The sequence below is a fragment of the Myxocyprinus asiaticus genome, chromosome 6 (assembly GCF_019703515.2).
Source record: "Myxocyprinus asiaticus isolate MX2 ecotype Aquarium Trade chromosome 6, UBuf_Myxa_2, whole genome shotgun sequence".
Lineage (NCBI taxonomy): Eukaryota > Metazoa > Chordata > Actinopteri > Cypriniformes > Catostomidae > Myxocyprinus > Myxocyprinus asiaticus.
Genome location: NC_059349.1, coordinates 43,594,375 through 43,620,997, shown reverse-complemented (window position 1 = coordinate 43,620,997; position 26,623 = coordinate 43,594,375). Strand labels below are relative to the sequence as shown.

General features: G+C 38.2%; 1 protein-coding gene across 1 annotated transcript in view; it reads right to left on the bottom strand.

Moving 5' to 3' along the window:
* Positions 1-490: 490 nt before the first annotated feature.
* LOC127443130 (brain acid soluble protein 1 homolog) overlaps positions 491-26,623 on the bottom strand; it is a 31,129-nt gene continuing 4,996 nt past the window's right edge. The window contains exon 2 of the mRNA XM_051701665.1: positions 491-3,498. Within this exon, the coding sequence (XP_051557625.1) occupies positions 2,897-3,484 (588 nt within the window). The 5' untranslated portion in view covers positions 3,485-3,498 and the 3' untranslated portion in view covers positions 491-2,896. The remainder of the gene's footprint in view (positions 3,499-26,623) is intronic.

Sequence of the window (26,623 nt, the reverse complement as noted above, 5' to 3'; positions counted from 1 at the left end):
AGCCACAAGATGTAAACAACATACATGTTAACATGATTTTAGTGTGATAAAATCACTTACTAACCTTTCCTGTGTAGTTATATCCAATATTACAACTTTCTTACAACTCTAAAATGATTGTAAAAATTACGATTTACAACTTTACAGCTCATGAGTTTTAACTGAAGAATTGTTGTAAGTGCTTTTATAAAATCATAAGCTTCACATTTCTGTCTTTAAGCCCTCCAAAACTTGGCCACATTCACTTCCATTGTAAGTGCCTCACTGTAACGTCAAGTTTTGCCCTTTTAGCACAAGTCTAAATATTTTTTTGCGGTTATCAATATTATGCCACAAATGCTGTCGATTGAGCTTAAATTGTATTGAACCATTCCTTTAAGAAAGAATAAATTCAAGTGTGTGTAGGGGTGAAACACTGACGCCATGTATGCTTTGTGATTTTCTCTTTTATCTGTGAAAACACAAACACATTAAATCAAGACATGTTAACTGATTTTCAATCGGTTTCTTTCATTTTATTAATGTTGCTCCATGTATACAAGTACATATATCTCAGTTCTTCCATTTTATTTTTTTTTTATTTTACCAGGGAGTTTCAGAAAAGGATTGAAAAGAGAAAGGACAGAGAAAGGAACAGAGAGAAAGAGAAAGAGTTAATTTAAATGAAATATCACCTGTAGCAACATTATCTCCACAGCAACCAAAAATACACAGCAATAGGGCCAACCACTGACATGCAAACACACACACAGCCCTCACAACGAGAACAGTGCATGTGAAAAGTGTCCTGTTTGGTGAGTTTAGAGGTCTGGACTCTCTCTCTCTCTCTCTGACATCATGAAAACGACTTCTTTCAAAGTACAGAAAGACCAGAACTCCATTAACACAAACACACACACAAACATTTTCACAAAATCCATGCTCATACCATGCATAACTTTTTACAACACACACACTCACTTCATACCCCCAATCTCTACACACACGCACACTCTTTCACTGTCACTTTAAACATCCAGACAAAAACACTAATGCCGCTAACATTCAATACTGTGTGTGTCTATGTGTGTATGCAGGGCCCAAAATTAACCTTTTGCCACGCATTTCAATGGCTGTCGAATTAAAAAAAAAAAAAAAAATTACCAGCCATAAATATTTCTTACCAGCTATGAAAATTTATTTTGCATTATTTTTTAGAAAATATATTTTTGTTGCTACCATGGAAATATTTTGCTGTTTATTCTTTGTATATTTGTGATCAGCACTCGCAGCATCATATACAAGATGAGTCAGACCTCATCTCTCAGTGAAACTGCACCTGCCACAAAGACGTCACACCATTATTTTGCTCCGTATATTTTCGATTTGGTTGCTTAAGGAATATTCTACATGTGTGCCGCCACATGGAGGTCTGGAAAAAAACAACTATGCGTTCTAAATAAATTTCTGATTGCAAATCTTCCACTGAGGTAAAAGTTATGAACTTAGATGTTTTCTTTGGTAGATGGCTTGTACGTATTTGATTTACTTACATTAAATGTTAAGCTCAATCGACAGCATTTGTGGCATAATATTATCACAACAAATTTATTTTGACTTGCCCCTTTTCTTAAAAAAAAAACAAAAAAAAAAGGAAAAATCTGGGTTACAGTGAGGCATTTATAATGGAAGTTAATGGAGCCAATCTGTAAATGGTCAAATACTGACCATTTCAAACGTATAATCACAACATGTAAACAATGTGTGTTAGTGTGATTTTAATGTGATGAAATCACTAACTTTTCTATGTAAAGTTATAGCCAAATTTACAACTTCAATGCCATAATGTAGTCAACAAACCCTAAAATGACTGTAAAAATGACGATTTAAACAACTTTACAGCTCAAATAATACATGAGTTTTAACAGAAGAATTAATGTAAGTGCTTTGATCAAATTATAAGCTTTACATTTGTCTTTAAACCCTCCAAAAGCTGGCCCCATTCACTTCCATTGTAAGTGCCTCACTGTAACCTCTATTTTTGCTTTTTTGTTTTTTCAAGAAAAGGAGGGATGAGTCGAAATAATTTTTTTTGTGGTAATCAACATTATGCCACAAATGCTGTTGATTGATCTTAATTTGACTAAACCAGGAATATTCCTTTAAATCAACAACAAGGGTTCAATTCAACAAAAAAAAAAAGAATTTTTTTTATTTATTATTATGTCCAATAAATAGCCAAAGCTATTGTTACGCTCATTTGGCACTTGGCGAGTGTTAATTTTTTGACCCTGTTTGTATGTATGCATTGTGCTGTACACTGACTTTATTTCCACTGATACGTGAGAACAGAGTGAGAGAGAGAATCAAAGTAAGTCGGGATAAGCAGACACAATGCCAGTCACAAACTAGAAAGCAGCAAACAGGAAATATGAATCAGGGAGGCTGGATTACTATTATTACTATCACACACACACATATACATTAACCCCACCCACTGCCATCACATCACACTCAAATGGAGGGAAGTGAGAATTGGAGTGTGGTAATGAACAGATTCCATGTTTTTATTCCACCCCTTATTAAGTGGAGGTAGAAAGCAAGGAGAGAGAGAGAGAGAGAGAGAGAGAGAGAGAGAGAGAGAGAGAGAGAGAGAGAGAGAGAGAGGTGTTTGGGGCTGGTGGTTTGTATCAAAGTTCAATTGGATATTAAAGATAATCTTTATCATCATAACTATCAGTCTTATTCACCATGATCATGTCTATCGCTCAAACGATGATAAAGTCCAGCCTGTTATAATTATTACTGTTACTATTATCATTATTAATATTATAATTACTGAATTTAAAATGGGCGGGCTAGATTTATTATGTAGATTTGACCGTTTTCATTCCATCATTAATCTTGTCGTTCACTGTTAATCCTGCACAGCAACTGCTTGCTCCTTATTGGGGGCGGTGCTTGACTCCGTGGTGATTGGCTCTGCAGGGGTGGATTCCTTTGCGGGCGGAGCCTCAGTCTTTTTAGACTCAGAGTCAGCCTTGCTCTCCGTCGCTGTGGCTACAGGAGGGGTGGGATCTTTAGCAGGAGGGGCGGGCTCTTTAGCAGGCTCTTTGTCATTTGCTGGAACTGCAGAGGGGGCAGATTTTTCTTCCGCTTTGGCGGGAGGGGCATCAGGGCTCTTGGCGGCCTCTGCATTGGCAGCCTCGCTGGTCTTGTTGTCAGAGGCTTTAGGAGCGTTAGCATTAGCTGCAGGCTCCTCCGGAGGTGCAGAGGTTTTTTCCTCCTCCTTGGGTGCAATGGAATTACTTTCAGCACCAGGTGTAGCTTCTTTGCTGGCTGCCGCTGTGTCATTGGTCGTCTCCGTGGTGGCAGCAGCTTCCTCCTTGTCTTTCAGAGCTTCGTTCTCCTCCGCCGACGCTCCCTCCGTCTTGGCGTCCTTCTCTTTTGCCTTCTCGTCGTTTACATTGTATCCCTTCTTCTTTTTGCTCAGCTTCCCACCCATTTTTCCTCTTACCTCTGAAAAAGAGAAACAAAATGATCAGCACTGTCTAAAACGACTGATGCAATCCAGAATGAGGTCTTTAAGAGTCCATCAACACTAGTGCGAAATTTCAGATATTCCCTAGGAAAGAAAAATCCCAAATTAAATCTCTTTAAAATCTCAACTGTTTCACTTAGACAGCAATGAAATTGAATGTAGAGGAAATGGAGACAGTCTCTTGCTTCTTAGATTTCTGTCCAAGATAAAGACTTTAATCACACAGATTCCAGGGCAGCAATAGACCCTTTTCACATTTCTGGGTTTGGAACACGGAAATAAACTCTTGTGGAGTAAATTGCAGTGGCGACTACTTTAAGATTACACGTTTTTTTTAATTTTTTTTTATGAATGGCAGTGTAATATAACGCAAAGAATAATAAAAAAAAATAAAATAAATTGGTTAGATTTAAGCTACTAAAGTAAGACAGTAATGCATCATCACAGTCTGTGAAAAGGGTTTCCATGTTTTTATTTCACTCATTAGATGAAGGTAAGAAAAGGCAAGAGAAAGAAAGAGTGTGCGTTTGTGTTTGGTGATTTGTATCATAGTTTAATTGGATAAGAAATATAATCAGATTTTACTCCAGGGAAAAGGACCTTGTAATATTACATGTGTCATTTCTAGAGTTTCAGAAGTGACCTCAGTATCACAAACAGTGCTCAGATTTGTCTAGATACCAAAGTCTGGGCTGTGCAATCAACAATTTTATTGCTCAATACCATTACAGTATACTTATGTCAACGATCGACTCATTTGTTTCTGATTGTATTTCTCCAGGAATTTCAGGAAAGTTGATACTTTACTAGAAACTACATTAAGTCTCCTATGAGCTATGAAAGAGCAACCTCTGAGCAATACAATTTTCATCTGGGATTATTTATGTAAACTGTCAAATGCTACTTGTCTTGCATAATCAGAATGACTTGAAAGACAAATGCAGAAAAGAAATGCATTTTATGCCTTCAATAGGTACTAAAAAACTTTGCACATCCACACAAAGACACCTGTGCAAGGTGCGATAATGAGAGAAAGCATAAATAAAATAAAATAAATTAATGAATCTTTCAATATGTTCTAATCTGTGTTTATTAATGCACAACTGCTCAAAGCGGTAATAAAAGCTCAGCAGGCATAACTGAGTTATGTCATATCACACACATCAAAACTAAATAATTGACCTGTAATCAGATCCCATCTCTGATAGTTAGCAAGATAGATGCATGGGGGTTATGAAGAACAGCATCTCTGAGCTGTATAGGCGAAGTACCTGCAAATCGGAACTGCAGTTACCAAGGCAACTGGGTGGTCATGTGACACATTCCGAATAAGGGGCAGTGCAAAACACATTCTCTCTCTCTCTCTCTCTCTCTCACTCACTCCAGTCTCCCTGCTATGCTGTTCCTGAGCTCAACAACCATCTGTGTACTGAAACACTGGCACACACATACAATTATGAGTGAGTTGAAGACTTCAGACACATGTATGGCAATGGAAAGATGGAGACTCTTCTCGCTGTGTGTGTAAGAGAACCTATCTGTGTCATCTCCAGTAAGCAGAGAGCAGCACGCTGTTTCAGCATTAAACAATACGCTGCAGTGCGTGTGTGTGATGTCTCATCTGAACAGTGGGGTCGAAATTTACTTGTATGAAACCTGCTGATTGGTAGTAAATATGATCTTCAAATGGCTTGTAAACTGTCTGTTCAGAAACCGTCACTGTGTGTGTGTGCATGAAGTATTTAAAAGCCCAATTACCAAATTCAAGATTAAAGGTGAAGACAAATTCATTGATGAGGAGCAGCTTCCAGGACAAAGGGGTTTTAGGCCACAGGACAGAGCAACTCGAGTTTAGGAAGAATTGAATGTGCATGCTTCTCTTCTTTGTCCCTGCTTTTTGATATCAGGCACACTGAAGAAGTTCCAATAAATGTTTTGCATGTACATGTATTTGCCTTTTCTCATTTTCCAATCGGACGGTTATTTTTTTTTTAAAAGTCTCATGTAATCGGTAAGGTTATAAACTCTTGTTTTTACACATTGGTTGATTGACAGGTGAATTGGCAGTGCTTCACTGCTGTTCAAACACATTTGAACGGATGAGTGTTTACACTACAAGCCCAATGTGGTCACATATGTTTTTGACCAATTTCAACCACCTGCAATGTGGTTAAAGTTGACAAATCTCAAAACATATTGGACCCCGTTTATACCAGTCTTCCCATTTCATCATCCTGTTTCAAATGAAACGGCAAAAACACATCTTCATTTGTAAATGGGGCCAGTGAGCATTGAAACAGGATTTTACCTGTACAACTAGACCAAATGGAGCTGCACAATGCCACCAACACAGAGCTGCACTGTGGAGGCTAGGCCCAAGGACAGAGCTGCAACACAAGACAAGGTCTCAGGACAGAGTTAAATTGTGGAACCTAGGCCCCAGGACAGAGCTGTATCGTGGAGACAAGGCCTCAAGACAGAGTTAATCATGGAGGCTAGACACAATGACAGAGCTGCATCATGAGACAACACCTCAGGAAAGAATTAAATCACAGAAGCTAGTCCCCAGGACAGAGCTGCATTGTGAAGGCTAGGCCCCAGGACAGAGCTGCATCATGAGACAAGGCTTCTACACGGAATTCAATTTTTGAGGCTAGGCCCCAGGACAGAGCTGCATCATGGAGACAAGGCCTCAGGACATGGTTAATTCATGGATGCTAGGCACCATGACAGAACTGCATTGTGGAGGCAAGGCCTCAGAACAGAGCTGCATGGTGAAGGCTAGGTCCCAGGACAGTTCCGCATTGTGATAGCTAGGCCCAAGGACAGAGCTGTAAGATAGATGTTGCATCATGCAGACAAAGCTGCAGGACAGAGATTAAGCGTGGAGGCTAGGCCCCAAGACAGAGCTTTATGTTGGAGGCTAGGGCCCAGGACATAGCTGCATAATAAAGGCCTAGGCCGCAGGGAAGAGTTAAATCCTGAAGGCTAGGCCCCAGCACAACCTTTATGGTGTAGGTTAGACCCCAGGACAGAGCTGCATCATTAAGACTAGGCCCCAGGGCAGAGCTGCATCGTAGGGCAGGGTGATAAAACGATATTGATATTTATCAGGAAAAAAACAAAGTAGTTTTCGATATTTAGAAGTGGTTGACCGATATCGCTATGGCTGATAAATCGGCCGCTATTCTGATTTTTTTAAATTATTGGTATTGGGCGATACATTTTCCAGTTTGGCCGGTTAGTTTCTTGCACGTGAAGGAGCCATCAGAGACATGTAAACAACCAATCACAGTTCGTTTTGTTATGTGCAACAACTCCTTATTTAAATGGTCCCGCATATCAAAGCCGCAACAGACACGTATGAGCTCAATGTTTAAGTGCTAGCCTGTTTCACTCTCCCTCTCTCTCCTTAAAAAATGCCCTATAACTTTTAACTGTCTTGGCTAATAATTAAAGGCAAATATCAATAAAACTTCAATCATAAACCGTCAGCAAATATGCAGATATCTCATTTAATCGTGTAATTCACAAACCTCAAAACTTGCGCAAATCCAACATCCTGAGGAGCACTCATATTTCTTCCTCTAAAGCATGTATTCTATCAGCCTCTTTTCAACAGTTGCCTGTGGCTTTTAACTTTCTTGTCTGATGATAAAAACGCAAATATCATACTTCTTTCATATATGGTCTACAAATATGCGGATATCTCATTTAAACAGATGTAATTCACAAACCTCACAAAAATCCAGTGTTTTCTTTCTTCCAGTCAAGCGCTCATATCTTCCTCTGAACTGAAGCGTGTTATCGGTCAGCCTGGATCAAAACTCAGTTCCTGTGATTTATGAATGTAACATGACGGTCAGTCCGTGACAATCCAAGCAGGCAATCCGAGCCGTGTTAACAGAGATGTCAGGAGATTGCTGCTCACTGGATTCGCACTAGCACGTGAGAGCAACTTCAAAGTAAAAGCGGTTCACGTGCTCTGCAGGTATGTCATATTCACTGTGCACTTTATGTACAACTGGTTTGATTCTGTCTTTTGTGAGAAAATGTGATTGCTAATGCGCACATGACATCCATGGTTGCTAGACTACTGTGTGCACTATTTCCTTCTACCTAATATATTATACAATATATTGCTTTGTTTAAAAAAATGAATTGGATGACTAAACAGAAATCAGAAGAAACTGCTATCTACCATTTAAAAAACAATCTTATTTTTTTAATTTTTTTTTTAAATGTTCTTTTTTATAAAGTTAAAATTTTGTGTGAAGGGGCCTGGGTAGCTCAGCGAGTATTGATGCTGACTACCACCCCTGGAGTCACGAGTTAGAATCCAGGGTGTGCTGAGTGACTCCAGCCAGGTCTCCTAAGCAACCAAATTGGCCCAGTTGCTAAGGAGATTAGAGTTACATGGGGTAACCTCCTCGTGGTTGCGATTAGTGGTTCTTGCTCTCAATGGGGCGCATGGTAAGTTGTGCATGGATCGCGGAGAGTAGCATGAGCCTCCACATGCTACGAGTCTCCGCGGTGTCATGCACAGCAAACCACGTGACGATGCGCGGGCTATCTCAGAATTGGAGGCAACTGAGACTTGTCCTCCGCCACCCGGATTGAGGCGAGTAACCGCGCCACCACGAGGACCTAGTATGCAGTGGGAATTGGACATGCCAACTTGGGGAGAAAAAAGGATAATAAATAAATAAATAAAACTGTGTAGAATTTAAGTAAATATAGTTCTATTAAGTAAAATTTAAAAAGTAAATTTAAAAAAAAAATTTTTTTTTGCAATTTTATATGTTATTTGCTATCTTAAACTGTGACATATCGGCATAATATCAGCCCATCGGCCACCCTGCTCTCTGGATATCGGCATTGGCCATTAAAAAACCCATTACGGTCAAACTCTAATATTTAGCCTATGTTCTACATCTAGACGATAGAATCAGGTTCGTCTTGCTAAAAACGCAAGCAGTTCGGCAAAGTTATACACACAACTAGCTAATTGAATCACTGTCATGAAATCAGTCCATTAGGAAGTTTTAACAGGCAGCCCTGCTGTCATGGAAACTGGCAATGAGGCTCGGTAGCCGCTAGCTCTCTGGCTAATTTAACATCGTTGTGTATCGAACAAGACAGCTCTGACAATGCAGTACAGCTATCGACAACACAACAACAACAACTCAGATATCATTACCATTGCTGTTTATGTATGTACTATTTAGTTAAAAAACAAATTTCATGATCATAGCGCTGTCACAGGCAAGAAAGGGTTTCTTCTTCTTGTGATGTTGGCAATCAAGTTTATGGTGCATTATGGCCACCTACTGAGCTGTACTATGGAGCATCACAAGAAAGTCTTTCGTTGAAGTCAAACGTCAGCTGAAAATAATAAAATTGGATAATTTTAATTATATAAAAAAGTCACACACCTTATGTAGGATTAAATCCTAAACTGTGTATTAGGGGTGTGACGATACACATAGCTCCCGAGACGAGACGATACACAATACTGGGTCCCTGAGAACGAGACGAGACGATATTTTAACACTATTTACATTACCGGTCAAACGTTTTGAAACACTTACTCATTCTTTATAATAATTTAGAACTATGGGAATTATGTTGTGACTAAACAAAATCCAAAATAAATCAAAACGGTGTTATATTTTAGCATCTTCAAAGTAGTCACCCTTTGCAGACATGTACTCTTGACATTTTCTTGAGGTATCACCCTGGGATGCTTTTTAAACAGTATTCCCATCTATGTTGGGCACTTTTCTTTATTATTTGGTCCAAGGTTTCAAAAAAACCTTTTTTTTATTACATTTTAGTTTTGTAATGAAATAAATTAATATGCCTTCAGATCAAAAGATTTTTAAGATCATGAGAAACATTTCAGGCAAGTGTTTCAAAACTTTTCAAAACATAAAACTTTAGTGTATATGACTGGAAAAATAGTCTTTTATTCGACTGAAAGTCACAAAATGCAAAACAATGTAAGTGCATTTTGAAAGGTTTTAACTAATCATCTTGTAATGAATGTCACTTCAGTTCTACTTTGAGTATGAATTATCATATGCAGTAAAAGACAGAACAATATGCAAGCACTGTAAAAGGTTTTGCCACAAACTCAACTCACTGGCTTCTCTCCTGTATGATTTCACATGAGTCTCTTCAGACCTGGTTGATTTTAGTTTTTCCCATATCACCCAGTCCTACTGCATCGTGGAGACTAGATCTACATAGCATCATTTCGTTAAATGATTTATGGTTAAGTTCCATGGGAAATTTTATCTGTTAGATTTTATTGAACATAAAATAAATGTGTCACGTGAACAAGAATGGGTCAAGACAATGGGTGACAGCTTAAGGACTCAATACAGTGTGTCCAGGGATCATGTATGTTTTAGTGTAGGACAGTGAGATAGAGACAAGATCATCACTATAATTTACCATCAACCTGTGCTGCACACTGTTAACGAAAACACCCTGCTGGTGTCCATCTGCTTAAAATGAGAGTTGACTGATCAGAGCGTATGGACGTTTTGTGCATATCTATAGCTGTACAATCAGTTTAGCAATATAAATGTGTGCCTTTGAATCCTAAATTGCTTATGTAACTCAAACTATAATACACACACACACACACACACGGCTTGGGGCAGGGGATGAGGAACTGGAGCAGAAGATCTGACCCAATCTCTGTGCTTTAACAACAGCAAAGCACGCTGGGAGGAAACACTTTTATAGCTATTCACATTACCCATTACCTTAGTTATTAGCATATTACCTCTTTACATTTCAGTTAGAATAAAGTTCTGTTACTTTACAAATCACAATTTGTTTTTTTATTATTCTACACTACATGTTGTAATCAATCCTGACATACATTCACTGGTAACACTTTATAATAAGGCTGTATTCCTTAACATAAGTAAACTACATTATTTAACATTAACAAATCAAAAATACTTCTACAGTATTTATTAATCTTGGTTAAGGTTCATTTCAACATTTACTAATACCATTAATATATGTTTATATAATATAGAATATAAGGCACTTCTAGGTGTTCTATATTAAAAACAACAAAAAAAAAATTCTGTTGTGTCTTTCTTCTGCTCTAACTTCTGTACTAGTCCAGCTACGATTAGAACTTAGCAGTGCGATACTGCGGATATTGCTGGCTTTTGTATGAATTGCTTATGTTCCTCATTTTGTAAGTCGCTTAGGATAAAAGCATCTGCTAAATGACTAAATGTAAATGCTTTAAAAAATGTATGGCTTATTGTAAAGATTTACCAGTTCACCAAACTGAAAATTGTTGTAAACAAGGAGCTGGATTGATTTTCACATCAAGGCATAACACACACATACTACTCTGACATGTAAGAAAAGTCACACTTTACAGGTAAAATAGCCAATAACCTTTTTGATAGAGACATCGCATGTCAGTTAACTCAAGACAAGTATGCGCATTAGCTGGACCAGCCTGAAAAAGTGTTTTTTTTAGCAGCTGAAGCAGCACAATTTACGATACCACTGCTGTCAGATTTTACTGCCGATTTGAAATGTTATTTGACCAACCATCTGGAAATATGTTATTTGTCCTTGTATAGCTCTTGTATACATAGAAGATATCTGCCTAGGAGCATTCCCAAGATGGCCGCAGAGTGGACGGACTTGCTTTGAAAGAGACTTTAATACCACTTATTTTCTTTTCAATCTGATGCCAAGTAGACCAATGTTGCTGATACTGATACAATACCTTTCTTAAAATGATGTATATACTATATTATACATACTACATACACAGGCTCAACAAAATCAGGCAGCTGAACTGGAAAAACGTAGCTTGGTCTGATGAATCTCGATTTCTGCCAAGGCACACATATGGTAGGGTCAGAATGTGGCGCCAACAGCATGAATCCATGGACCCAACCTGTCTTGTGTCAACAGTCCAGGCTGGTGGTGGTGGTGTAATGGAGTGGGGAATGTTTTCATGGCACACTTTGTGCCTGCTAATACCAATCAATCATCGCTTGAATGCCACAGCCTATTTGAGTATTGTTGCTGACCATGTGCATCACTTCATGGCCACAATTTTCCCATCTTCTAATGGCTACTTCCAGCATGATAATGCACCATGTCACAAAGCAAAAGTCATCTTGAACTGGTTTCATGAACATGACAATGAGTTCACCGTTCTTTAGTGGTCTTCCCAATCACCAGATCTGAATCCAATAGAACATCTTTGGGATGTGGTAGAATGGGAGATTCGTAGCATGAATGTGCAGCTGACAAATCTGCAGAAACTGCATGATGCAATCATGTCAGCATGAACCAGAATCTCAAAAGGAATATTTCCAACATCTTAAGGAATCCATGTCACGAAAAATTGAGGCTGTTTTGAAAGCAGAAGGGGGCCCTACCTAGTATTAGTATAGTGTTCCTAATAAAGTGCTCAGCGAGTGTAGTTATTTTTTACACTTCGAAGCTTATGGAACGCATTCATTTTCATGGTAAATTAAATACAAAAATTTATGTGAGGATCGGTCGGTCCTCTTTGATACAACATCAGTATCAAAATTAACAATACTTTGACTGATATGCCTCTCTCTACCCATGAATGGAGGAGGAAGGGTGAAGAGAATGTGATGGGTCAAGTGTATGACACACACACATTCATAACCCTAAAGATGAACTCAAATGAAACACACTAGCACATAGTAGCCCAGGCCTCTACGTAAACAGTAGATCAAGCTAATGAATAACTCCAGTACAGAGAATGAAACTTGATCCTGTTCTTTGTTTGATTGATTGAGATGATCTGATGAGTAAATACAGTATGTGAGGGTGAGTCATATGATGATTATTGTGATTGTGTTTAATTGATTATTCTTGTTTATATTAATCCTTGGTAAATAATGAAAAACAGATGTGCTTTTAGGATCGCAGAAAATATTTATAGGAGCGCTTTAAGGTACTCAAAGATGCTTTATGTGAATTTAAAAAATAGTCAAAAACAATACAGTAAAACCTATCACACACAACATTAATCATACATTAAAAGCAATCCTGAAAAGATCAATTTTGAGTAGTGATTTGAACATGGACAAATCAGAACAGTCACAAAAAAATACCTTATCATCTAGCTACTATTTTCATAACTGCACAGCACCCAGAGAATAATCTTATTGTTTACATAGTCAGGGACTAAATCTTATAATGTCTTTGTTTTATAAAAGAATGTTTTAATGAAAATTTGCAACACAGCCTTTCGTGGCATATTGCTTTATTCTAAGGCCTGTGAAGCTCCAAATTTGAAACTTTATTCAGTTACTGAAAGAAAAAAAGTTCTTCAGATACCAGCTATTCTGGACAATACATCTCTTATACAGTAACTGGAGAACATCTTGAAGTCTAAAATATCAGATGAACGTAGTATGGTAAGAATGTCTCTTGATATTGTTGTTGTGGAGAAAATAACTATAGCTATATCTGGACTAGGGATGTGCTGAACGACTAATTTCACTGACGTTTAAACTGAAATTTTGAAGTCGACTAGTCTAAAAAGAAACCAACCTTCAGAAAACAGTAAAAAAAAAAATAAAATAAAAAAAAAATAAAAAACCAAGTGTTTATGCGACCCATTAAAAATAATTGATCTATTTCAAATCCAAAGCTAAATTTGACTGAAAAGGGGCATTTATCTGCGAGGTACTGGCCTTGCATTATGATCATTGTACATTAAATATAGAACATGACACGCATTCACCGATTCAACGTTAGTGAATAATTAACAGGCATATTTATTGAAAACAATTGAATGAATAGTGCAGCACCAACAGAGCAACCCAGCCTGTTCTAAACGGAATTCACCATGCAAAAGTTATTTAACATATTAAAACAGTCAGAACATTGTTGGAAATAATTAACAGGTAAGCCAAATCTACTAGAGAAAAAAAAAAAAGAATGTGCTGAAAAGTTGTGCATATTTCACGACGTGCATTAGCCATTGATCTTATATGACAGCTGTTCGGTAAAGAACGTTAACCAATAACAGTTTTTTTTTTTTTGAAGTAGCCATAGGATAGAAAAAAAAATAGTCCTGTGATGTAGCCTACAATAAACCTGACTCACCTGAGGCTGCTATCCTGTGCTTGAAAAAGCACACTTAGTGGGAAAATAACTTACAAGCATGCACAGATTTAAAGAAGACTCAAATGTAAAAACATCCATAAGGACTTTCAAACGTTTGGAAATCCGATTCCCGCACCACCACCGAAGTGATTTCATAACTACTTTGCTGAGTTTGCTTGTCTAGCGAGAGGACATTTTCCTGCGTGCGCCGCGAGTGAGAGAGGGAAGAAACACGCGCAGCCCGAGGTGAAATTAAACTTTGTATCTGCTCCAGATATCCTCTTTTTTTAAATAACATTTGTATTATTAATTCTATTTAAAATATGCAACATTAATATGACAGTAATTTAAGTGCAGCCTCTGTAGATGATGATCAGTTTAATGGGGGAATTATTATCTGACTAGTAATTTCAGTGTCGACTAGCAGCATCAGAACCATTTAGTCGACTAGTCTCGCACATGTGTATCCCTAATCTGGGCCTGGAATGTGTGTGCCTGTGCCTCTCATTCCTTGTGACAGTAAGACAAAAAACAAACATCTACTACTTAGGGAACATAAACGAGAGAGAGACAGAGTGTAGAGAAGGAAAATACTCTTCTCAGGGCCCTTAATTGAACACTTAATGCAATAAAAAATATGCTATGTTCCAAATCTTAGTGAGCTGCTGATGGAGGCATCATAGGTGTGTTTTTGTGACACAAAGGCTGATATAAATTTGTAGGCATCTTAATTATGCTACCTCCTAAAATACACTGTAAAAACTGGTAACATGCAATTGTTACCTTAAAGATCTATTTCTACTTAATCTAACCCTTTAAAATGATTTTCGTTGATGTAACAATGTAGTCTGGTTGATTTAGTCACATTAAGTATGTTAATATTATATTTTTCACTTGAATAAAACCAGTTCATTTAGAAGTTACTGCATGAAGCAAATTTTTTTTAGGTTATCTGACTTAGTGTACATTCTTTTGGCACGTATCCTACAAAGCAATCCCAGATACATAACGACAAGTAGAAAAATACATTTAAGATGGTGGATGAAGTGAGAAATCATGATTGTGTATTGATAAAAATAGTTTAGTGTCATTATTTTACCCAGTATTTTTTTTTTGCTTGGTATTTTTATGCTTATTAGAGTAGCCTAGCAACATGCTAACTCGATTGAAATCAATTGCAAGTCAAGTCTACTGTGCAAAGCACTATTTGTTTGGTACGCAGAGTTGTTTATATTGAGCATTTTAAATGGTCACATACGAGGTTCCATGACAGTTAGGAACCTGTCTTAAGGTGGTCGCACACTGGATGAGATGCGCCATGTGGCGGGTAGAACAACGCACAGGTATTGCGCACAGAACACATCGGTGTGGTAAATGGAGGGGGCAGTCCAAAACAGTGAATTAACAGTAATCACAGTAAAGACAAAATTTACAAAACAAAGGCTGCACTTCCTCAAGAATGAACAAGGTGACATCAGTGCGTTTACAGGTTGGTGAATGAAAGAAACAGTGCAACTACACAAACTGAAAGATTAGCAAGAGCTACATTTATTAAGTAATTTCTCTATATGCAGCCTAGGCTTTATTCAAACTGTCAAACCACAAATACTTAACATAACTGTTACAGAAACATTGCCTATATTCAGTGTATCTTCTACTAGGCTTAAGGCAATAATGTATGCCTCTTTAAAATTATTTGGGTTGAGTTTAATGTAATATAATGGAAAAAGGTGAGTGGCACGGCATTATTTTCGGCAGCAACCAGAGTTGTAGCCGGACACTGGCGTGCGTACATAGAAAATAATGTTTTTACATTTTTGGACAACGTGTCATCCGCCAGATGCATCTAGTGAGCGAACACCTTGATAAGGAAGCTGCCTAGTCTACAGCCAATACTAAGATAAATAGACTTAAATTGGAAAAAAGATACGTTTACTTCAGTAGTACAATTCTTGTGTGTGTTTCTACAGGAGCATTCTGGAAGTACTGGGGTGGTTTACTAACTCATTTAGACTGTGTCTTGAGAACTGAGAAAACTTTGACCTGGTAAAATCCTTCATCGTACACACACACAGCTATCTCTCAGGATGGAAATTGCTCTAATGAAAACAACGGAGAGGGAACATAAACACCACTGGCAGACAAAAACACGCACACATAAAGACCTTGACATTCTTACTTCAATAGTGTAGTGACTCCACATTATTCTGATGATTGTTTAGCTGCTCACTGATGGTTAAATGCACTGTGACTGAGTGTGTTTGTGAGTGTGTGTTCATTTAAGACTTTCATGGTTCTTAACAACTAACCTCACTGGAGCCAATCTAAGAAAGTAATATACACACAATCTTTGAGCTGCTGCCTTGTGTGTTTTGTGATATGTCCTTCGAGTACAAACATCCATAAATAATAAAACTGACAGATCTGCTTGATAAGATGAAATGTGAGCTGTAGAGTCTATTCCTCACCTAAACACACACACACGTATACAGTGCATTCAGAAAGTATTCAGACACCTTCATTTTTTTTTTCTTCCACATTTGGTTGTTGCAGCTTTATGCTAAAATGCTTTATTTTTTCACATCAATCTACACTCCATACCCAATTATGACATAGCAGAAACCAGATTTTTTTATAACTTTGCAAATTTATTCAAAAGAAAAAACTGAAATCTCACATTGACATGTATTCAGACCCTTAACTCAGTACTTAGTTGAAACACCTTTGGCAGCGATTACAGCCTCAAGTCTTTTTGGGTATGATGCGACAAGCTTTGCACACCTGGATTTGGGGATTTTCTGCCATTCTTCTCTGCAGATCCTCTCAAACTCTGTCAGGTTGGACAGGGATTGTCAGTGGACAGCCATTTTCAGGTCTCTCCAGAGATGTTCGATTGCATTTAAGTCCAGGCTCTGGCTGGGCCACTCAAGGACATTCAAAGAGTTGTTTCTAAGCCACACATGTTTTGTCATGGCTTGTGTGTTTAGGGTCATTGTTCTGTTGGAAGGTGAACCTTCAGCCCAGTCTGAGGTCCTGAGAGCTCTGGACCAGGTTTTCATTAAGGATATCTCTATATTTTGCTTCGTTCAGCTTTCCTTCAACCCTGACCAGTCCCCCAGTCCCTGCCGCTGAAAAACACCCCCACAGCATAATGCTTCCACCATCATGCTTCACCATTGGGATGGTATTGCACAGGTGATGAGCAGTGCCTGATTTCCTTCAGACATGATGCTTGGAATTGAGGCCAAACAGTTCAATCTTCATTTCATCAGACCAGAGAATCTTTTTTCTCACATTCTGAGTCTTTTATGTGCTCTTTTGCGTGTCTTGCACTGAGTGGTTTCCGTCTGGCCACTCTGCCATAAAGCCTAGATCGGTAGTGTTGCAGTGATGGTTGTCCTTCTGCAAGTTTGTCCCATCTCCACAAATGATCTCTGGAGCTCAACAAGAGTGACCATCGGGTTCTTGGTCACCTCTCTTACCAAGGCCCTTCTTCCCCGATTGCTGGGCGACCAGCTCTACGAAGAGTCCTGGTTGTTCCAAACTTCTTTCATTTAAGAATTATGGAGGCCAATGTGCTCTTGGAATCCTTCAATGCAGCCAATTTTTTTTTTTTTTTTTTTTTTAGCCTTCCCCAGATCTGTGCCTCAGCACAATCTTGTCTCTGAGCTCTGAAGGCAGTTCCTTTGACCTCATGGCTTGGTTTTTGCTCTAATATGCATTCTCAGCTGTGAGACCTTATATAGACAGGTATATGCCTTTCCAAATCATGTCCAATCAATTGAATTTGCCACAGGTGGACCCCAGTCGAAGTGTAGAAACATCTCAAAGATAATACAGAGAAATGGGATGCACCTCAGCTAAATTTCAATTGTCATAGCAAAGAGTCATCATACTTATGTCAATGTGATATTTCAGTTTTTTCTTTAATAAATTTGCATATTTATCAAAAATCTATTTTTTGCTTTGTCATCATGAGGTATGGAGTGTAGATTGATGTGGAACGCACGCACGCACGCACGCGCGCGCACGCACGCGCACACAAGTATGGAGTGTAGGTATGGAGACCCCTTCATTTTTTTCACATTTTATGTTGCAGCCATATGTTAAAATGTTTTTTAAAAAAAATTCCACATCAATCTACACTCCATACCTCATGATGACAAAGCAAAAAATAGATACTCAAACCAGCCCATCTGGCACAAACAATCATACCAAGGTCCAAATCACTGAGAATTTTTTTTTTCCCCCATTCTGATCGTGACTGTATCTGAATAATTTTATGCACTGCTGCCACATGATTGTCTGATTAGATAATCGCATGGATGACTGTTGGTGCCACATGGGTTGGTATTAGTATTTCTATAACTGCTGATCTCCTGGGATTTTTATGCACAACAGTCTCTAGAATTTATTCTGAATGGTGCCAAAATCAAAAAACATCCAGTGAGCGGCAGTTCTGTGGATGGAAATGCCTTGATGTTGATGAGAGAGGTCAACAGAGAATGGCCAGACTGGTTCAAACTGACAAAGTCTATGGTAACAGATAAGCATTCTGCACAATTGTGGTGAGAATAGCATCTCAGAATGCTATTCTGAGATGCGGGTTGGCACTGTTTTGGTGGCACAAGGGGGACCTACACAATATATAGGCAGGTGGTTTTAATGTTGTGGTTGATCGGTGTATATACAGTATACAGTTGTGCTCAAAATTTGCATACCCTGGCAGAAATTGTGACATTTTGGCATTGATTTTGAAAATATGACTGATCATGCAAAACAAAAACAAAACAAAAAAAAAATCCTTTTATTTAAGGATAGTGATCATATGAAGCCATTTATTATCACATAGTTGTTTGGCTCCTTTTTAAATCATAATGATAACAGAAATCACCCAAATGGCCCTGATCAAAAGTTAACATACCCTTGAATGGTTGGCCTTGTTACAGACACACAAGGTGACACACACAGGTTTAAATGGCAATTAAAGGTTAATTTCCCACACCTGTGGCTTTTTAAATTGCAATTAATGTCTGTGTATAAATAGTCAATGAGTTTGTTAGCTCTCACGTGGATGCATTGAGCAGGCTAGATACTGAGCCATGGGGAGCAGAAAAGAACTGTCAAAAGACCTGCGTAACAAGGTAATGGAACTTTATAAAGATGGAAAAGGATATAAAAAGATATCCAATGCCTTGAAAATGCCAGTCAGTGGAACTATATAAAGATGGAAAAGGATATAAAAAGATATCCAATGCCTTGAAAATGCCAGTCAGTGGAACTATATAAAGATGGAAAAGGATATAAAAAGATATCCAATGCCTTGAAAATGCCAGTCAGTACTGTTCAATCACTTATTAAGAAGTAGAAAATTCGGGGATCTCGATACCAAGCCAAGGTCAGGTAGACCAAGAAAGATTTCAGCCACAACTGCCAGAAGAATTGTTCGGGATACAAAGAAATCCCACAGGTAACCTCGAGATAAATACAGGCTGCTCTGGAAAAAGACGGTGTGGTTGTTTCAAGGAGTACAATACGACGATACTTGAACAAAAATGAGCTGCATGGTCGGAGGATGAATCCCAGTTGCCTCCGTGTCTGAGACCATCAACCCGCGCATCTTATCACGTGGCTTGTTGAGCGAGTTGTCACGGAGACATAGCGCGTGGAGGCTTCACGCCATCCACCGCGGCATCCGCGCTCAACTCACCACGCGCCCCACCGAGAACGAGCCACATTATAGCGACCATGAGGAGGTTACCCCATGTGACTCTACCCTCCCTAGTGACCATGAGGAGGTTACCCCATTTGACTCTACCCTCCCTAGCAACCGGGCCAATTTGGTTGCTTAGGAGACCTGGCTGGAGTCACTCGGCACGCCCTGGGATTCAAACTAGCGAACTCCAGGGGTGGTGGCCAGCGTCTTTTACCACTGAGCTACCCAGGCCACCCCGGCAATACACAGTATTAAGAACTAAGGGTATGCAGACTTTTTAACAGGGGTCATTTAATTTTTTTCTTTGTTGCCTTGTTTTGTTTTATGATTGTGCCATTCTGTTATAACCTACAGTTGAATATGAATCCCATAAGAAATAAAAGAATTGTGTTTTGCCTGATCACTCATGATTTCTTTAAAAATGGTACATATATTTCCAATTATCCAAGGGTATGCAAACTTTTGAGCACAACTGTATATATTTTCTGCACATATATCAAGTTTTAAATACATCTTAGGACTTAAAAAGCATCTACAATGTTTCATATGTGTACGACTTTTATGAAATTATGAAAGACACTTAATGTTGTCTTAAATATCTGAGATTTAGGCTTAGTCTAAACATAATCCTCCTATCACCAGGAAAAAGGAAAGACACATAAATCTACACAGTGTTTAATATTTTCATTCTCAGGGAAACTCGCTGTCCAAACAATTGCGAGTGCATTGTTCATTAGAGGCCTTGATTATATAGCCTGTGACCTGCACACAACAGAAGTTGGTTTTCAAATGTCTTCGTTTCTGCTTGCAAAAATGTATCAGCCAAGTCCTTTTACAACTTTACATGAAGTAAATATATAATGATATCAACAAGAGCAAAACAAGCAGCAAACATGTACATTTATATTTAAACATGCATTAGCTGTATTAGCCATTCTCAGCTGTATAATGCAGCTTCTGTAAGTGCAAAATGGATGAAAACTGTATGCTGCATTTGTCAATTTTTGCAATTGTTTGCTTACCCATGCAAAAGTCAACAATGCTAGCATAATGAATGGCTGCTAGTGGTTTCTGAGGTTCTGAGTGGGTTTTAGCATGATGCTTGTTAGTTGCTAGGGTGTTTTGGGTGTTGGCTAGGACATTGCTGGTTGGTTGCTTACTGGACCAAGTCAAAGCAGCCTCCAAGTCTACTGTATGATATTCTGGTCCATATATTGCCTAGGTGTTTCTTCAGCTTCAGGCACTTTTAGCACTGTGAACAAGAAACACTTCACAATATAATTTTCTTTATTTGTCTACTAACAATATCCTACAATGACATGCATCACAGGAGATTTGTAATTTTTTGTAATTTTTGTATCAGATTCTGTATTTTGTTTAATAGAATAATGACAGTGATGGAAATTAAATGTTTATTTATGAAAATTGGCCCACTCCTTTGTCTTTCTAAAGCAAATTTCATAGCTAACATTTGTACGTATCCTAAATACATTTAAATAATATTTTCACACTTTTGCACAATTTGGCAAAATTACAGCTTAACTGAAAAGGACAGCCAATAAAATATCATGCGCACAAGTGATATTTACCCATATTTTCCTTTGTTTTTATAAAACATCACTTGTCTCATATTTTATATCAAGCAAGCTCTTCACTGACACTTTTGTTTACTTGATGAACAAGTACACTAACTTCTGAAAACACTATATTAGGCGCAAAATTGTTTAAGTGTGGTGGAAATGATGCCACAACTGTGGGACAGTTGTAATTTTTGTAAAGTTGATAGAAATAATTTTCACACAATAAATATTTAAATGGTTTATTTCACTCTGTTCAGATTATCGTAGTTTTAAACAAGTAATAATTTGTATTTTTATAATGGATTTTTATAGTTTAATATTGCATGTCTGGTACTGGGACAAAGCTAAAACAGTCAAATTTGTACATAAGGTGTTTTAAAAGTACCAGAAATAAATGATGAAGTCCTGGTTAAAAGTTACCAAATTAGTTTTAACAGAAACTTCATATAAGAAAAAGTTGAACTCGGTTAAAGAAACACCAAAAAATGGCTTGGGTTCCTCCTGTAAACCAGAGGGATTTTTTTTTTTTTGCCAATTTTATTGTCCGCCAGGCAAAAATCTTACATCTGATTGCTTAGAAAAGTAACAGCAAACCTCTTCTCACCAGTGTGTGGGACAAGTTATGCTGCAAAGTTTAATACTTAGATTGAGGTTTGTTCAAATCCCTAACCCTGTTTATGAGTAATAGTAATGCTTGCCTTAGGAGGCACTAGTAAATAAGAGTTATTTCAGTTCTTAACAAGCAAACACAGAGATGGTCACTGGGATGAGCTGTTAGTCCATTTTTTGGCTTTGGCCAAGGAAGAACTGTTGTTCGTTTAGTGTTGTTTTGTGTTCTGTGTTTTATTCTTGCCCTGTGTTTTACACTTTTTCATACGAAAGGCCAAAAATCAAACTTGATTGAGGGCTGGGGGCCAAAAGAGAACACTGTATTATAACAAATGATCTCTACACTGCATAATGTGCATTGTTACTGAAACAATTTATTTTCTCATTCACATATTTCCAAATATTTTGCCTATTAAATTAACAGCCTACAAAACAAATGCAAAGATACAGTAGATGTAGATGACTGCATTTCTCCAGATTTGGAATGAGGAGCTTATAAAAAAAATTAGCAACTCCAAGCCAATTTAATAAAACAATGAACATTAGTCAGAGATATTAAGTGGTTAATGTTCTGTAAAATTATTATTGTATCATTAATAATGTTTTATTTAACATCAAGGCTATTTAACACATCCAGATATTATTTTTGTTAATATTGTTATTAACTGCATTGTAGCATTTGATCATTTGAACGTGTGAGCATGACACCGAACTGATGCAAAGCGTGAGAAGCGGAGTGACCGTCTGTGCTCGTTTATGGTGCGAGCATCCGCCACTGACTCGGCAACATCTGCATAAGGGATAGCACGAAAACAATGTATTCAAATGAAGAACATGATAGATATATTAATTTGGAACTGTCAGATTGCAGGGTATTTATTTTTTTCCCTGAGCCTCCGTTAATTTCCGATCCTGGATGGAACTAGAGATGGAGATGAGAGATGTAACAGGTGTTTAAGTGTCTCTCTTCACCATGCAGCTGGTACATTACACAAACTATTTTGGCTATTTCTGCCTTTCTTGCAAATGTGCTGCATTATGAATAATGAGGGAGTACAAAGATATGAAAGGCGCACGCACTTGCAATGTTAACAGCTTTGTTGATTATAAACAGGAATGTAGTTTTATCGCATCGCTCGCTTTCGGAGAAGTGGTATAACGCCATTTGCATGTCGAATTAACAGGTTTAGAAAAGATGTTACAGATGTGTAAACCTAAGTTCAGTAACTAAGCGTTGAAGCACTTGCTCACTGTGCACGCTCACACTTCTGACACTGCTGACAACTGCAAGAGAGAGACAGCGGATTTACTCATGCAGCTTTTGGAATTACAGTTTGATACAAAAACAAGTTTACTGATTTGATTTGTTCATCTGTATCTATTGGTTTAATAATTGGCAGCTGCACTGTAAAATGAATAAAAGTGTGTGGGAATTTCCCGTATTATGAATGCGGGAATTGTTAGCCGAATTTCAGGCTCTGCCAGCTGTATTATATTGAAGACCCCATATTATGCTAAGTTACAGGTTCATAAGTTTACGCTCTTCATACTCTGGCCGAAACGTTCTGATTTACCTCCGGTCTCTTTAAAGCCCCCCTTTCCGAAAAGCCCAGTCTGCTCTGATTGGTCAGCTGGCCTAGTCTGTTGTGATCAACAGGTCAACAGTGTAGATTGTGTGTCGGAAATGTAACGGCCCTTACCATAACCGAGTTTCAGGCTTCCTGAGCAGCTGTAAACACTATTGTAACTATGGTAACAATGGCATCGGTTTTTGCCGTACCAGTTTGAGCCAGAGTCCGATAATGAATGAAATAATAAAAGTTTGGAAGAACAAGCTGATCGACCCGAACCATCTTCGCAAGCACGACTTTAGCAGGACATTTAATTAACATAATTAATTTAGTAGCTTTCTTACAAGTACAGTGTTGATTATTGTGAACCTAACAAAGCTTCAAGTAAAAGACACATTGTGCATCTAAATTAGTCATCCTTTGCTGGAATGAGTGTTGTTGAACTTTTTTCACCCGAGATATGAACGGAGAACAGAGGCTTACTCCCGGATGGACATTACCGGCAGTATTAGAGAGTTAGTGAGCAAGTTAGCCGTGGACTACCGTGGATAGCGGCCGTAACATTACAGCTTGTAATTATATAATTATAAAGACTCTTGAGATCGACCATTTTGTTACACAGTTTTAGGTAAAACCAGCCACAGCTGAATAGTAAACCCTTAACAAAACAATAAAATTACATAGCGAGTTAGCCGAGCACTACCGTGGATTGCAGATGTAAAATGACCGTTTGTAAAAATAAATCCATCTCCACACTTGATCACTATTCATGATAGTAAGAACGACAAACAATCTGCATTATTCTACACAACTGTAGGTAAAAGTGGGCCCACAGCTGATTAGCAAAACTATTTCAACACAATAACATTAGCTAGCAAGTTAGCAGAGGCCTACAGCTGTGCACTGGGTGTACATTGTAACAACAACACAAAACTCTGCATCTGAACTCTTGGTAGCAGATAAATCCACAAATAATCAAGCATACTTACAGGTTGTGATTCTGAAGCGCCAGATTGTCCCAACAAAGTGGGAACTGAACCATCTTTCAGGAGTAGCCGACTTGAAAATCCGGCATTGGTTGTGGTTGTACTGCTGAGGAATAGTGGTAAAAATAAATTTTAACCACTGATACTTCAATTCGTCTGCCTTTGGAAGTCCAAACAAAGAAGGTTTGCCTTTGCAGTGAAGAAAACAGCGTCTTCTCGACATGGCAACAACACTAACCCAACTCATCCTGGCCTCGGCTATTACTACATTTGTTTGAGGGCGGGCCAAATTAGCCCTTAGGTGTGCATTATGCAAATGTGTTACATAGTGACGTATATACTTTACGGAAAAAATGGCTGGACTACAATCCAGCCGTTTCTTGTAGTTCTTGAGCAATGTTGTCTGTCGGAGAGAATAACTGCGTGGACTTTGTGCTGTGTAATTTTTGCAGAAATTTTGCATGCACAAAGCGCTATGTTACACACTATAGAAAAGGTAAAATCCTAAAAAGCATAATAGGGCATCTTTAAAATATTTAAGTTGCCCTGGTTCCCCTCCTTTATGGTTTAATTATACAAAAAAAACATTACTCTGCAATCTGCTAAATTAATGCAATGAAAAACTCCGTCAATAGCATTCTTTTGTTTTTTTTGCTTTTTTTGCCCACTCGTCATATACGTCAAGGCGGGCAATTTCAAAGGTCAGTTGGCCCACAGGCCCTAGTTTGGGCATCTCTGGTCTAGAGCATAGTGAGGCTACATCCACATTAATCCAGATACATTTGAAAACAGGAATTTTGTTTTCGAAACGCTCTCCGCCCACACTGCTGGTTAAAAGCGTTTTCCCAAAAGTTGCTCGTCCACACTATTAAAAATAAAAATTTAAATTAAAAAAAAATTGCCGCTCCATGTACGGTCTGAAACACAATTGTCCTTGTGTTCCATCACCGGACAGCAATTCCAAGTAAACTTCATGTCACTTTTAAAGGAATGCATTTGTTAGGGTTGTACACAACATTTATCTTTAACAACGCTATCAAAGATAATAACAAGCACAACAACGCAGCTAAAACATGGGCCGCCATCATAAATGTTTTGGGTTGAATGGATCACATAACTGTGTAACATGACAACAAATACATCATCGTTTTCAGATATCTCCATTTCCCCTGTCCACACTACCACGCGAAGATGAAAAAGATGCGTTTTCAAATGAAAACATATTAGTGTGGACGTGGCCTGAGTCTCTTTTATCAACCTCACACATCAATACAACCCTAACAATAAAATTATGTATTTTTTTCGTTGTAATGTTTATCATGCCCAATGTTCTCGAACAGTATTAATTGTGTGTGGTAGTGTGTGCACATCTCTCTCCAAGGGACTGTAACAGACAGGTGGGGTCAGTGGGGGTCTGGCCTTTGATTGGCTGTTGCCGTAGGAACCATAGGAGGGCTGCCATTCTGGCTTATTCTTACAGTTCCTTTAGGTCATTGCCATGGAAACCCAGAGAGATTCCATGATGACACACACAATATTAGAATCAAGAATTCTGAGGGGCTAATTTCCCCACCAGGAACCGCTCATAATTAACACAATCATGTACATGAATATTTAAAAACAAAGTTTCCCTGACAAATCTGCACCTTGTGGGTTGATACAGTGTCAGAAATTAAATCTGTTATGAAAGGCTGGTTTTTGCCCCCTGAAATTGATTTTCAGGGGACTTTTTAACCTTTATGACACCCTATATTTTATATTAAGTCAAATATACATAATACATTGAATAATTATACATATTGAAATAAATCACTACATCATGTAAACCCATAACTAGGCCATACTATTATATAATACTACAATCACTTTCCCCATAATGCAAACAGATTGTAAAGCACGACGGGACAGAAACTGACTAGTGACTGACACTAAAACTTATCAAGTTTTGCAAGCAACACTAAAGCTTCCTGGAGAAAGCATCAAAGAATAAAAGAAATGCTCGACTAATCACAAGAAGTTAACTCCGGTGTGACAGAATGGGTACGTAGACTATCAAATAATTTTTTTAAGACGTACAGGTCCAAAAATAACATTGAATTTGGCTGCATCTCTAATTCTGGACTGTTTCAGATGTGCTTGAGTTATCTGTCCCTTTGAATGATCTTCTTCAAACAAACATGCACATGCACAGGCACGCACACACACACACAGCTCTGCTTGGCTGGTCTGCCTCTCAGTCTGTCATTGCCATCCTGTCTCACTGCCCCTTTTCTATCACACTCTTTTCTGTGACAAACTGTGATCCAGTCATCAAAATATCCAGTTCCCACACCTTTTGACCAATGAATTATGACTTTTCCAGTTGTCGATTACTGGATATGGATATGTTTTTAATAATTTTATATAGATCACACTCACAAAGATTAATTTATAGCTGATCAAGTAATTTGGGGCGTTTTCCATGACCATGGGAACTTTGTTCAAATCAAAAG